The sequence below is a fragment of the Rhinolophus sinicus genome, chromosome 17 (genome assembly GCF_057876585.1).
Source record: "Rhinolophus sinicus isolate RSI-liver-muscle chromosome 17, RSI-T2T, whole genome shotgun sequence".
Taxonomy (NCBI): domain Eukaryota; kingdom Metazoa; phylum Chordata; class Mammalia; order Chiroptera; family Rhinolophidae; genus Rhinolophus; species Rhinolophus sinicus.
In genome coordinates this window covers 151,157,997-151,172,647 of record NC_142517.1, presented here as the reverse complement: position 1 = coordinate 151,172,647, position 14,651 = coordinate 151,157,997, and the positions used below count along the sequence as shown (strand labels likewise).

Here is a 14,651-nt window from a genome sequence, read left to right as displayed (position 1 = left end):
AGTTCACACACATTAGAGGGTCTGACATTTGTAACCATGCACTCTTGGATGGATGGATTGACCATTAAGAGGCAGCATTTCTGGATGCTTAGAACGAGCACTTCACAGCTGCTTGTTGTCACTGAGCCTTTAGAGAATTGCTATGTTTCTCAAGACAGTGAGAGGCTGGCTTTTTTGACTCTGAAGCACCAGGGTGGGGTTTAGTAGCATTTAAACCCTCTTCTCTCATTGACTGGAGTTAATTTATGACTCCATGCTCCAGGAATAGGAAAACTAAAAAGAAGTGTAGCATTGATTTTTTTTTTTTTTTTTTTCCCAAACTCCATATTTCTCTTCATGTCAGAGCACTTGAGCAGCAAAGCAGTGGAAGTGTGGATGGGTCTGAATCAGTTGGATGAAAATGCTGGCTGGCAGTGGTCTGATAGAACACCACTCAACTATCTGAACTGGAACCCAGGTACCTGCAGCATTTTAACAGGTGGCATCATCCCACAGCCTGAAGCAGCAGTATTTCCCACATATATGGAAGGCATATCATTTTGAAAGTGGTTTATCAAAAATTTTAAGCCTCACTTAATTCCAATAAGGCTTTTCCAGACAAGAAAGTGGAGCCCTAGAAGGTAAGCTACGTATTTAGCCAAGGTTGCAGAAGGATTTGGGTCACAGCCAAGATTTTAGTCAGCCATTTTAAAAAGTGGCCACAAATAACAAAATATTTCTCTACTTTAAAACAATAAAATCAGCTGTGGCTATCTTTGGGAAATCATTCCATTGTCATGCTTGGACTTCAACTGCAAGATCATAGATATAACATGTTTTAGGATTTACTATATATGCCAAAGATAAGGGTCCTCCCCTTGATGCTAAAACTAGATCTCAGTATATATTAAGCTAACCGCTTTTGCTTCTAACATTAAATACAGACACACTGTATTTTCAGAAATAAATTTTGAGCCATTTGTTGAATATCACTGTGGAACATTTAATTCATTTATGCCAAATGCCTGGAGAAGTCGGGACTGTGAGGCCACTTTGCCCTATATATGTAAGAAATACCTAGACCATACTGATCATGAAGTAGTTGGTAAGTGTTTTTATTTTCAGTTGTTCTCATGAGTTGCTTACTCATCCTCTCAATATATTCAAATTCCTCTATTTTTTTTTGCATCTCATTTATGATTTAAATTAGTTAAAACTAGTTTTTATATAAATAAAAATGTGTAACTAGATAATATCTGTATTCCAAAGGCACCATGAATTTAACAAATGCATTTAGGTTTTTACTAAAAACTAAAATAAAGCAAACTAACGTAAACATGAAAAACGTTTTCTCCCTCTCTTTTTAAAAAATTTACGTTCTTAGTCACTCTGAATTAGAAAAACTAAATATGCTTCCTTTTCTATTCTAGCTTTGAGTTTTATTTATGGTTACAATACAAAGTAAATGTAACTTAGAAAATAGTTTTATAAAATGTTTTACTTCATTGATTTCCTATCACACTCCATAAATATTTTTTAGTAACACATCCTCTTTCCCGAAATAACATACAAAACTTTTAGGTGTAACTAAGACTTAAATACTACCTAATTACAATCTAGTAGCTGGAAACCCAATTATTTCTGTTTTTAAGGTCTGTTACCTCTTTTAAGTTTCTGTGGGAATTAATGTCTTAACTCAGAATGTAGAGATAAAAACATAACCATTGTTAAAAGAATCATTACCAGTATAATTAGAAACAACTCTAGATTTAAAGTAATAAGCTGAATTATCATTTTAAAATATTATCCCTTACAATTAGGCTTTAACTTTTGTTTTCCTTTAAGTAGCTAAGCCTAGGGGTATTGTAGAATATGGGGGCCGGGGCAGAAGAAGCATGCCTTCTTGTTATGTAGAGATATTTTTCATTATTTCAAGAATGTGCTGAAATTGCTACTGTCATTATTGTTCTTTCCCTCCCTCTCTTCCTTCTTTCATTTCCCTTCAATTCTTCCTTCTTCGTTTTTTTTCTTTCTTATGCCCTCCTGCCACCCTTCTTTGCTTCTGTTTTATTTACTCCCTTGATCTACTGATTGAGGTCAGAGACCAGAAATGAAGGTAGTTAAGCCAAGTTTGTTTGGATTATTTGCTGTTGCTTCAAGTTCAACTAATAATTTTGATGATCTAGCCCAGTGTCTTCCAACTGTGTTTCCAGGATGCCTAGGTTACTAGCCTGACCCCACCCTTGTTTTAATCAGAGAAGTTCCTGTTTTATCTTATCTTACCTTTACAGTGAAGTTTAAGGTTCCATTTTTAAAGGGGCTCTGTGACTCATTTTTTTTTAGGTTGAAATCAGTGGAATAGATGATATCTAAATGTGCTAACTTTCTTTGATTGTGATTCTAATTGCTGTCAGAGTCCTAGGAACAATTTTAAAAGCATGTCTTGTTTCCCAAATAGCAATGGAGTTGTATCTAACTAAATTAGTGCTTAAGGGAGGTACTCAGTTGTGGTTACTAAAATAAAGTAAAAATGCTATCACCAGGTTGGGGGCAAGTTCCTGGATAGAGGAAAGCCAACACTTGTTATGCACACCACTGCCTTCCCTTCCAGTGTCAAAGCATTATGACACTATTTTCCTTTAAGTCTAACCTGGAGTCCATACTCATATGAACCGGGAGGGACATTACAAGCACTCAGACTGACCCTCAAGATGAAAGCTATTTGTCATCTCTGCTCTAGAGGAAATGGCCAGAATTTCAGACTCTTTTCAGCTGAGGATAAATATGTACCTCCACCCATATACTGCACATATGATCCTTAGAATATCATTTAAATTATTTTCCATAATATTCCTTTGTCAATGTGAAAAGCTTTTAAAAACGGACAACTCTAGCTGGTAATTTTTATATCTAGCCCTAACTCTCAGTTTTGGCTATATGGCCTTTACCATGTCTCCTTACCTCTTTGTGCCTTAGATATCTCATCTGGAAAATGAAGCACTGAGATCCATTAGATCCTACATCTAGATCTAGATCTAGATCATAGATTGGATCCTTCTCAACTCTGAGATCTAGAATTCCATAATTTCTATGTTATTGTTTCATATGTTTTCTGTTTTTCAAATTTTTAAAGTAATCATATGCTGATGGCAACTTATATTAAGGGTAATAAGTAATGTTCTAAAAATGTGGAAAATGACATTTTGTTGTTGTTGTTGTTGCTTTAAAAAGAAAAAGATGCTTGGAAATATCATGCTACCCACTGTGAGCCTGGCTGGAATCCCCACAATTGTAATTGCTATAAACTTCAGAAAGAAGAAAAAACCTGGGATGAGGCTTTGCATTCTTGCCAGTCTGATAACAGTGTATTAATAGAAATAGCTTCTTTAGCAGACGTGGAGTTTCTTGTAAACCTCCTTGGAAATGGTGAGTGCCAAATGCCTTTGATTTCATAGGTCTGAAATATAATGTAGTAACTATCTTTATTAGTGGTGTTGGAAAGAAATTAAGCTATTTAAAAGTGATTATTTGCAGCACATATATCTGAAGTGTGTAAATAATAGCCAGTAGTGCAAATTTATTGGATTTTTACAAAATACATGATCAGAAACTTTGTGACATCTCACATATGCCAGAAATATTAATGTTTTTATTTTTTAAGGGGCAAAGTTAATTTCCTGAAACTTCTAAAAATAAAAATAAAAAATCCTGAACCTGTAATTCAGTTCATGGCCACTAGATAGCAGTAGTGTACTGTGGTCATGTAATCCAAGCAACAGGAAATTGTTTAGACAAATAATTGGATTTCAATAACTTTAGCCAGTGAAAATGGATAATATTTTTGGTGTGGTCGTTTTCAAGTTTTGTGCCATGGTCAGGAGTTCCAAGCTCCTAGGCCTCCACCCAGCTTTAGCTGATCAGAGAGCAGGTGTGCCTCTGCCTGTGTCATGTAGTATTCAACATAGAATTCCACAAAAAAACATTGAAATTGCTGACTTAGAATTAATTTATAAAACGGAAAAAAAACATCTCCAGACGCTATTCTGATGAGCTTTTCAATATTAGGTTTTATTTTAGAATGAAAATAGAAATCCATGTCTCTGGGTTGTTTTTTTCCTTACCCTTTGCATTTGGTATTAAAAGAATACTGTGGCTGCCTCCATCTCAATATGGGCACCTGGATGTCTCTCTCAGCTACACAGGGTCTTTCCACCTGACCTGGGCTGTCCAACTTTATTTTTCCAGCAATCCATTGCTGCCATTTCAGTGCTTCTAAAAGATTCTGCTCCTTTTTCCCATGGCAAAAAAAAAAGAAAGAAAGAAAAAGAAGGAAGGAAGGAGGGAGGGAGGGAGGGAGGGAGGGAGGGAGGGAGGGAGGGAGGGAGGGAGGGAGGGAGGAAGGAAGGAAGGAAGGAGAGAAAGAGAAAAGAAAGAAAGAAAGAAAAAGAAAAAAATATGTCGCAAAGCTAGACTACCATTAAAAGATTTTTGTTTTTTTTTCTGGGGGTGGCCGGTTAGCTCAGTTGGTTAGAGCGTGGTGCTAATAACACCAAGGTTGCTGTTTGGATCCCCACATGGGCCACTGTGAGATGCGCCCTCATTAAAAAAAAAAAAAAAAAAAAAAAAAAAAAAAAAAAAAAGTTTTTTTGTGTATTCTTTTCCTAAAGCAGTAGACTTTCCTACTTTTTCTTTTCTCTAGGCACAAACAAAACCAGACTTTTCAGATCTACTTTCCATACAGTAGCAGGAACTAGAGTGCCAGCAATCTGACTTGCATTGAAGCTTTGTCCTTGCATTGGTTTTAGCTCATGCTCTGACCCACTTATAAGGCCTACATCGAGCAGATCAGATAGGATAGCACAGGAGGAAAAGGCTTAAGCAAGTATTTTATACTAAGCCTGAAACAGGTTTGGTCATACGAAGAAATCACTTACCAATTGGTATATTTTGGTAATAGCCCCAGTGATTATCTCCTTTACACATAATAGGGTTCCTGTAAGTAATTTACATTTATCTCTTACAGAAAATGCATCAGAAACATGGATTGGTTTGAGAAGCAATAAAATTCCAGTTTCCTTTGAATGGTCTAATGGCTCTTCAGTCACCTTTACTAATTGGCACACACTTGAGCCCCAAATTTTTCCGAATAGAAGCCAGCTATGTGTCTCAGCAGAGCAATCTGTAAGTTGATTTATTTGTTCAGTGCTCACTTTGCTGGACTTGTATGTACCAGGGGCTTGGGCTATGGCAAAGACCAAGACAGACACAGTCTCTGCTCCTCATGGGGCTCCATGCGAGGCTGTCAGCACGCACCCACAGGAAAAACGGTAATTCTAGTTGTCATGATAGCTCTGGGGCGCAGGTGACATGATGGCGAGAACCTCGGGTTGGGGCAGCTACTTCAGATAGGACAGTCAAGGAAGGCTCTCTGAAGAGGTGGCATTTAAGCTGCGGTTTAAAGAAAGAAAAAAAAAAGCTCTTGAAGAGCAGGGGGAAGAACATTCCAGACTGGGACAGCTAGTGCCAAAGCCCAAAGACAGGCCAAGCCTTGCCATGTCTGATGATCAATGTAAGGCAGGGTCTCTGGTCCTGCTCTCAGCAGGTGGACACAGAATATGGTGAGGCTGAAAAGGAACACCAAAGGAGCCATGGATAGGGGTTCATACCACTACATTCTCACTGGCGGCTGGGTTGGAGACACAGGAAGCAGGAGTCACGTGATCCGCAATCCTCTGTCCACTTCTCTGCCAACTGCCTTGCCATCGTAGCCACAGCAGTTACATTAGTGGCTAATGGCTAACTGGTTACAACTAATGGCCAAGTAGTTATGGCGGATGGCCATCTGATCACAGCTAATGGCCATCAAATAACTGAGCCAGCATCTTTCCACGTGAGGCCGAGAGCCTGGAAACTGCTCTCTGGAACTCCGTCCCTACAATTATAAAAGACCAGTGTGGTGAGATGCTGTGAATAGTGAGAGGGTGAAAGGAAAAATGCAAAAATGTGAGGCGTATGCATCTTGTATAGGAACCACTAACAAGCCTCAAGGAAACAGAGGGCATGGTCTGATTTACATTATTGAAAGTAACTGTGGCTGCTACATAGAGAATAGATTGGAGAGGGGTAAAATGGAAGCTGCGAAACCAGTTTGGAGGCTACTCCGGTGGGTGAATTGGAACAGTAAATGTGGAGACAAGCAGACACATTCAAGGATCCTCTGGAAGACAGGTATCATTGCTAAATGAGATGAGGGGGTTAGAGAGAGAGAGGTGTTTAGCTTGAGGAGCTACCATTTTGGTGGATGTTGGCCCCATTGTCCACCATGGTGAATATTAGGGGAAGAACTGAGGTGTTGGGAGATTACTCTGGAGAGTGATGATGTTTGAGCTCTATTATCTTATTAACATAAAAGGATTTCAACAGCATGTGCAACCTCTTTTGAAAATTGTGAATCAATGGGAAATTGCTCTTTTCCTTACATGAATGTAATGGTCCCAGTGGCCTTCACATCACACTTACCCCTATGCTCTAGTCTCTCATTTATCTAAAACATCTGATTATACAGAATTAGTTTAATCCCAAGCCATTTGAAGGGTTTATTATATGTTTAGAATAGATTTACTCTCTTTGATCAGATAGCTGTTGAACTCGCTGGCTGAGTTTTAGGAGGTTATTGGGATTTGGTGGGTGTCCCCACTCTTTCAAACCACCAGGATACCATATCAAGTACCTCCAAGAAGCAGGGTATTCATGTTCTTTAAGTAGTTTGACAAAGTAACTGTGCCAACCAAACATGGAAAATTTCTAAGCACTTACTTTTATGGCATTTTTACTGTTTTATCTTTTAAGGCGGTCACTGATTTGTGCACTTACTATTATGGTGCTAAGGCAGTGTCTCAGAGTCACGTTTGAGGAAGGACAATCACCTCTGTAACTATTTGTCTTGGGTCTAACTCTGCTGAAAACCACCACAATTTATTCTATAATATTTGATGCTTTGTTGGTTTGTTAGTTTAGATATAATTAAGTTGACCTTCATTTCCTACTGATATTCTCCTGTTTTATTTCACAGACATGAGTCTTTCACTTAACATGTTCACAAAACAGGAGCCAACATTTGGATAGAAAAATTATTTTTAAGAGAGTAAGGATAGGTATTAATATTATCGGATATGTCAGGACAATGCTGTTGTGTGATATTTTGTGGTGCCCTTTATGGCAGCTCAGTAGCTCCTTAAATAGCAGATGTATAAAAAATAACATTTATTCCCATGAAATAGAACTCAATATGAATATAATTATTATAATTAACAAGTTACCTAAGCATGGTTGAAGCCTGAATTTGAATGTGAGAACCTAGGAAATTGGTTATTCATTCATGCATCCATCCAATAGTTATTAAGCAATTATAGTGTGCCTGCCTCTATTCTGTAACTGCAGGGGGACGACCAAGGGGCTGCTCTTACAGGTGGTGAGGTCAGCCTCTTGCAGAGTATGTTTCTGAGGGTCATGGAAGGGCCCCATATTCCCCTAAAAGCCTACATGCCTGAGATACCACCTAAAATTTGAATTGTATGGTTTTAGCCTAATGGGCTGATTTGTGTTAAAATAAAAAATTCTTTGGAAAGAAGCATAAAATTTTAACCTATTAGCAGTTGTACTTTACACTTAGAAGTGCTTAAAGAGTGGAAACAGTATTCTCACTAGGTCTATGGAATGGTTTCATCCAAGTGGTTGGCCCCCAACCAGCACCATCAACTTCAGCTGAAAACTTGATAGAAATGTGAATTGTCAGGTCCCACCTGACTTACTGAATGAAACACTCACTGATCGTGGGAACCAGTCATCTGTGTTTTGGTAACTCCTCAGGTGATTCTGGTGTACCCTAAAGATTGAGAATCAGTGCTCTAACCCATCCCTTTACAAGAAAATTTGAGAGCAGCTTATTGTAAAGCCACCTGAGCCTGGTACTAAATCCTAGCTCTGATTTTTACTGACTGCGGGACCTTATGCAAACTATTAAATCTCACCTTTAAAATGGGAGGAACAATGCCTACCTCACAGGAATGTTGAGATAATATATGAAAGTCATTCAACATTAAGCCTGGCACACAGCAAGAAGTACTCGTTGCTGCTCCCCTCCTGCCCACCAATCTAGGATTGATCGTCTTGGAATTGTTTATATGTTGGAGAGAGAGCAGGGCCTCCCACTCATATGTACAGGGAGAATCAGCCCTTTCGAATGACAACACAGGTCCTGACATGTTACTCCATCCTGAACCACTGATTATTAACCATATTTTTATTCAAAATAGTTGGCGTTGCCTATTAGCATCACTAATGGAATGTATTCCTTCATCTTGTAATATTTTTCCCCTTAGGAGGGACACTGGAAAGTGAAAAGTTGTGAAGAAACCCTTTCTTACATTTGTAAGAAAGCAGGCCACGTCCTTTCCAACACTGACTCGGGCTGTCAGGAGGTAAATGCTGTTAACCTTGTGATTTACGGGCAGGGACTTCATAACTAAAACAATTTATCCACCATTAACTTACAGTGGAACTTTCTCCCTCCCTCCCTCTTCTACCTTTGCTCTCTCTTTTCTTTCTACTCCCTCTCTCCCTTCCTTCTCTCCTCCTTTTCTTCTGAGTGTGGAATACTTTCAACAAACCAGTTATCAGCTAGAGGCACATAAAAGACTTACAATTCTGCAAGGACTGTCTTTCCATCCTCTTTGACCTAAGACGACTTTTCTTTTGAGGTAAAAAAAAATAAAAATGTAAATGATACTATTATACCATCTGTACAAACAGTGGCTGTCATGCAATGCCCTGTCTCACTTAAGGTTTTCATCATCTTCCCGTGGGATGTCAGAGTGAAAATGGTGCATTCCTTTGAGCCAGAGAGTGAATTTCTGCTTCCAAAGTCTTGTTTTCCTGTTCGCTTTTCTCAAACTTAAATATTTGAGTAGAATACAGTATTGGAGACAAGTGCATGTTTGCAAAATATTTATTATTTGGGAAACAGATAGTAAAACGTACTTTAGTATTTTAAGTAATAAAGTATTTTCAGTACATTAAGTAATAAAAAAATACTTAAGACTTTAGGTTTAAACTTATAAGGTAGAAAATTGTTTTAAATTTCTTAAAATACACTTATATCCTACAATAAAGTTACAAAAAAAATCTATCAAAAAAAATCCTCTTAGTGTCCTCAACACATGCCTTCTCTCTCTCTCTTTCTCTCTCTCTCTCTCTCACACACACACACACACACACACACACACACACTTTCCCAAACTAGGTTTTTATGCTGTTCTGCTTTAATTATTTTCTCTTCTAATCCAATTATTTATGTTCTAATTAAACAATGACCCATCTCTTCAGAAACTGCATTTTATTCATTAATCAATGTGTAAACATGTGAATTACTCTTCATATTCTAGCTTAACAATACACATGCCATAGCTGACATGTTACCAAACATTTTATCTAATGATTACAGTTCCTGAATTAGTTATAGCTGATCACTGATCTAATCTCTAACTGAACAGAAATATGAAAAAAACTTCTTACTGTGGCTTTCAAGTCAATTCAACATATTTTGTGTTGAGAGGGCAATTCACTTCTTACATAGCAGAAACAGAACGGATGTTTTATTCAAATGTTTTTACACTGCTTCCTTTTTCTGGCTAGACCTTAATTCTAAGGTCAGACCCGGTTCTCTAACTTTATGGTGAAATTCCCGTTAATTTCTTTATGCATCCTATGCGTATGGTTTCAAAAGGTTCCTTTCTTTTAGCCAATTGCTTCAATATAATTTTCTAAACAGTCTGCATATACAAAATCAATTTATACAATAAGTCTTGATCATTTCCAAGCAAAAAAAAAGAGATTTATTTTTCTCTCCAAGTCACTTTTTTGGGGATTGCACAATATAAGCAATTGTTTCAGTGTTGTCATCATCACCTGATTTCATTCAAAGTGAAACGGCACCTCAGATACAAAGGATATTCACGGATACCATCAATTATTCTTCCCACTTTCATTATGTGGACAAAGGCTTGTAGCAAAGAGCCTTTGTTTTTCTGGTTATTACTAGGCCACATTTCTTTAGCCCGTTCAGTTCTTGGATTTTTTTGTTTTGCTAAGTGGCCTGTGATCTAAAAACTACTAATGAAGAAAGACTACTTTGTCAGAAAAGTCAAATTGTCAGGCTTCCTCCACCTGTCCTTCCAGATGCAAAAGCAGTCTAACCTCCCTGTCCCATCTGCAGTGATGCACGGAGGGGCTCTGGCCGCAGCTGTCAATTCCTCACACAGACAAGGTTGCGGGAGATATTAAGGCAGTGAGTTCAGAGCACATCCTGGCTGGCTGAATGTGGAACTCCTGTGATCCACACCTCATTTAACCATATGTTCTGAGCTAAAATACCGTGTTTCCCCGAAAATAAGACCTAGCCGGACAATCAGCTCTAATGTGTCTTTTGGAGCAAAAATTAATATAAGACCCAGTCTTATTTTACTATAATATAAGACCAGGTCTTACATAATATAATATAGCATAATATAATATAACATAACATAACATTATAATATAATATAACATAATATAATATGTACCAGGTCTTATATTAATTTTTGCTCCAAAAGACACATTAGAGCTGATTGTCTGGCTAGGTCTTATTTTCGGGGAAACACGGTAGCTAATTTCTAAAATAAGGTTTTCTTTAATTTACTGCAAGATGGAGACCTTTCCCAAGAAATATAGCAGAAATCATTTTATATCTGATCAAATTCTGGCAAGCAATGGCATGGCACAAAATGAAGTATATTTTAACACAGGTGAATATGTAAAAATAGATATAAATGATGTGATTTTATAATATTAAAAGAAAAAGAACTAAAATAACTCGGTTGAAATACAGGAGACTGATGAATGCATGTCTCCTATATTGTATGATTTTAAAGAATAGAGCCACCCTTCATTGCTCCCAGAGCTGAGCTGCGGACCACACATTTGTCACTGTTTTGTCTGAGTGCCAAAGCTTGCTTTCTTTCTCTCTAAAAGGTTAGCCAGTTGATTTAGGAGTACTCTTTATCAAAAATATATATATTTTGGGCAATTTCTATTTGGATGCATTATAATCCTGCCAAGACCATCCTGGATTGCACCAGAATTGGGTTCCAGGTCAGCTTATCCACTCGTCAGTGACTTTATCCAAGTCCCTAACCTCAGTGAATCTCAGTGGTATAACATGAAATAAGTAGTATGAAAGTTGAAAAAATATACACCATGGCCTAGATCCATCTGTCCTCTTTGTTCATGCTAAGTCTCTGTCTCTATTCTAAGGTCTCTGCCTGTGTGTCTCCCTTGATTTTCACAACAGCCTCATGGATGCAATGCCACCCCATTTTACAGAGGAGGAAATTAAAACACGGAGAGATTAGATAAGGTCACACGGGGGTAGAGCCAGAATTCAAACCCATGCATTCTGTCTTCAAAACCAACATTCTTTAATTTCTACCAGTCTGTAGGAACCATTTGTTTGAAATTCTATATGTTTAAACTGTGTGTGTGAGTGTGTGTGTGTGTGTATGTGTGTGTGTGTGTGTGTGTGTGTATGAGAGAGAGAGAGAGAAAGAGAGAAAGAGAGAGAAAGATATTTTGAGAAAGTGCCCCTTTATTTTCATTTGCTTTTAAGCTTTTAAGTTTTTCGGGGTTTTTTTTTATTAAAGTTTATTGGGGTGACAATTGTTAGTAAAGTTACATAGATTTCAGGTGTACAGTACTGTATTACATTATCTAGAAATCCCATTGTGTGTTCACCATCCAGAGTCAGTTCTCCTTCCATCACCATATATTTGATCCCCTTTGTCCTCATCTCCCACCCCCCACCCCCCTTACCCTCTGGTAACCACTAAACTACTGTCTGTGTCTATGAGTTTCTGTTTCTCATTTGTTTCTCTTGTTCTTTTGTTGTTTTTGGTTTATATACCACATATCAATGAAATCATATGGTTCTCTGCTTTTTATGTCTGACTTATTTTGTTTAGCATTATAATCTCAAGATCCATCCATATTGTCACAAATGGTCCTATTTCATCTTTTCTTACTGCCGAATAGTATTCCATTGTGTATATTATGAATAGAATTACCATATGACCCAGCAATCCCTCTCCTGGGTATCTACCCAAAAAATCTGAAAACATTTATCCGTAAAGACACGTGTGTTCATTGCAGCTTTGTTTACGGTGGCCAAGACATGGAAACAACCAAAATGTCCTTCGATAGATGAATGGATAAAGAAGTTGTGGTATATATAAGCTTTTAAGTATATTAAAACTTTTAGGTTTCAAGAATTAAATAAATCTAGAAGTGACTGTAGCTAATGGCATTACCAGATAGAATACATATAAAGATGTCAAGAAAAATTCAAATTTTGAGTTTGGAGTGGGTCAGAAGAGAAAGTAATGTAAGTGGTAAATGAGAATACACAAATAAAAAGATCTTTTGCTGTTGAACTAAATCAGATGATGTCCTCAATTTTCTGTTTCCTGTTTTCTGAGGGATGGGAGAGACATGGTGGATTCTGTTACAAAATTGACACCATCCTGCGAAGCTTTGACCACGCCTCCAGTGGTTATTACTGTCCTCCTGCGCTTGTAACCATTACAAACAGGTAAAGTAGAAATTTTCTATCAGAAACGTGACTGCTTTGACCTGAGGGCTCTGGGAATGATAAAATCTCGCCACAAGCAGTAACTTGTCAAAATCTAAAGAGTACTGTACATTAGCGTATTAAATTTTTTAAAGTATTTGTTGAGATGAATTAAAATCATGCTATGTTATTCCTAAATTGATTTTTGAGTAACAAATAGTAAAATTTAAGATGACTTTTACTTTCTATAAACATGTGTTAGTTATCTAGCTTGCTACTATATTCAATTGTATTAGATTTTATCTTCCAAGTACTATGTATGGACCAACTCTAAAGCAGAACTATGGCATACGTAAGTTTGTTTTTGTCCCAGCCTCAGCCTCCCAGTTCTGCCCAAGTGACTTGTGCTGGCAACTCAGTCACCAGCCAAGATCCCGGGGTACCACACGCTCACCCCAGTGAGGCATCTCTTTCAGGCATATCGCATTCATATGCACTGCTCTGCAAACATGTCTACATCCAGAGCAGTGACTCCAACATGGGACATGCAAGTTGAGGGAAGGAAAGGTGCCATGCTCCTGATTTTTATTCATTTAGACCCCAACAGGTTAGAAAAAAAGACCCACATTGTACAATTCTTTGAGTGATAATACATCTTGGAATATTTTCCAACACCATCTTTTGTCTGAGAAGGTTGGGCAGTAGATGGAAAGTCTCCTCAGATCCAGGAGTGTCCGCTGGCAGCCCTGGTAATCATTTTCTGCCATTACTGATTTCCGTTTGAGTTAAGACACTCCTGTCACTCACCAGTACCCAAGCTTGTAATTGCTAATTGATTTTCCACTCTTCTGCACAATTGAGCGACAGGTTTGATAGGCACAATTAGAACCACCTGCTACAAATTACTTATTTCTTTTGTTATCTGGTAACTGCTCCCGGGCTAGGACTTTTAACACTTTGTGGAATAGAGAGGGGAAGAAAAACAGACCCTTATTGTTGGATAACAGAATTTTATTTGCTTGATGTTACCATATTTTTTCAGGCCTGGCCACTTTTATTCCAGACAGCACGAATGTGGAGCTTGGGTTCCAAAGTTACCATGGATACTTACCTAAATACATGTATATCTAAATCTTGAATCAATCAGTCAAGGAATATTTGGTACAAAATAATCCAAATGATATTCAATTTTGTGAAAATTTTCCAAAAGTTACAAATCCTGTAATATCTCATTTTATCCTCGGTTTAAGGGTGCATGATTTTCAAACATATGTCAGCTCTGTTATTCTCCTGCAGCCACCATAACCTCCAAACAATTTTGCAGTTAACTTTTTTATTGTGGTAAAATATACATAACATAAAATTTACCATTTTTGCCATTTTTAAGTCTATAGTTCAGTAGCATTAAGTACATTCACATTGTTGTGCAACCATCACGACCATCTATCTCCAGAATTTTTTTCATCTTCCCAAACTGAAATCCTGTACCCATTACACAATAACGGCTTATTCCCTTTTGCCCCCAGCCTCTGGTTACCACCATTCTACTTTCCGTTTCTATGAGGTTGACTACTCTAGTTACCTCATAAGTAGAATCATATACTAGTTGTCCTTTTGTGCCTGGCTTATTGCACTTAGCCTAATGTCCTCCAGGTTCATCAATCTTGTAGCATATGTCAGAATTTCCTTCCTTTTTAAGGCTGAATAATATTCTATAGTATGTATACACCAAATTTATTTATCCATTCATCCATCAATAGTATGTGTTGCACCTTTGGGCTATCGTGAATAATGCTGCTATGAATACGAATGTACAGATCTTTCAGATCCCTGCTTTCAATTCTTTTGGGTAATATACCCAGAGATGGAATTTCTGGATCACATGATAAACCTATTTTTAATTTTTTGAGAAACAGCCATACTGTTTTCATCACAGCTGCACCATTCTGCATTCCCACAGCATTCTAATTCCTCCACATCCTGGCCAACACTTGTTCTTTTCTGTTTTTGGTTT

At 37.6% G+C, this 14,651-nt stretch overlaps 1 protein-coding gene across 1 annotated transcript in view; it reads left to right on the top strand.

Annotated features, from left to right (window-relative positions):
* Positions 1–14,651, top strand: part of PLA2R1 (phospholipase A2 receptor 1) — a 103,435-nt gene that overhangs the window by 29,364 nt on the left and 59,420 nt on the right. Inside the window, exons 5-10 of the mRNA XM_019727258.3 lie at positions 344–457; positions 941–1,084; positions 3,211–3,405; positions 5,003–5,160; positions 8,361–8,459; positions 12,546–12,658. Coding sequence (XP_019582817.3) covers positions 344–457; positions 941–1,084; positions 3,211–3,405; positions 5,003–5,160; positions 8,361–8,459; positions 12,546–12,658 — 823 coding nt within the window. The remainder of the gene's footprint in view (positions 1–343; positions 458–940; positions 1,085–3,210; positions 3,406–5,002; positions 5,161–8,360; positions 8,460–12,545; positions 12,659–14,651) is intronic.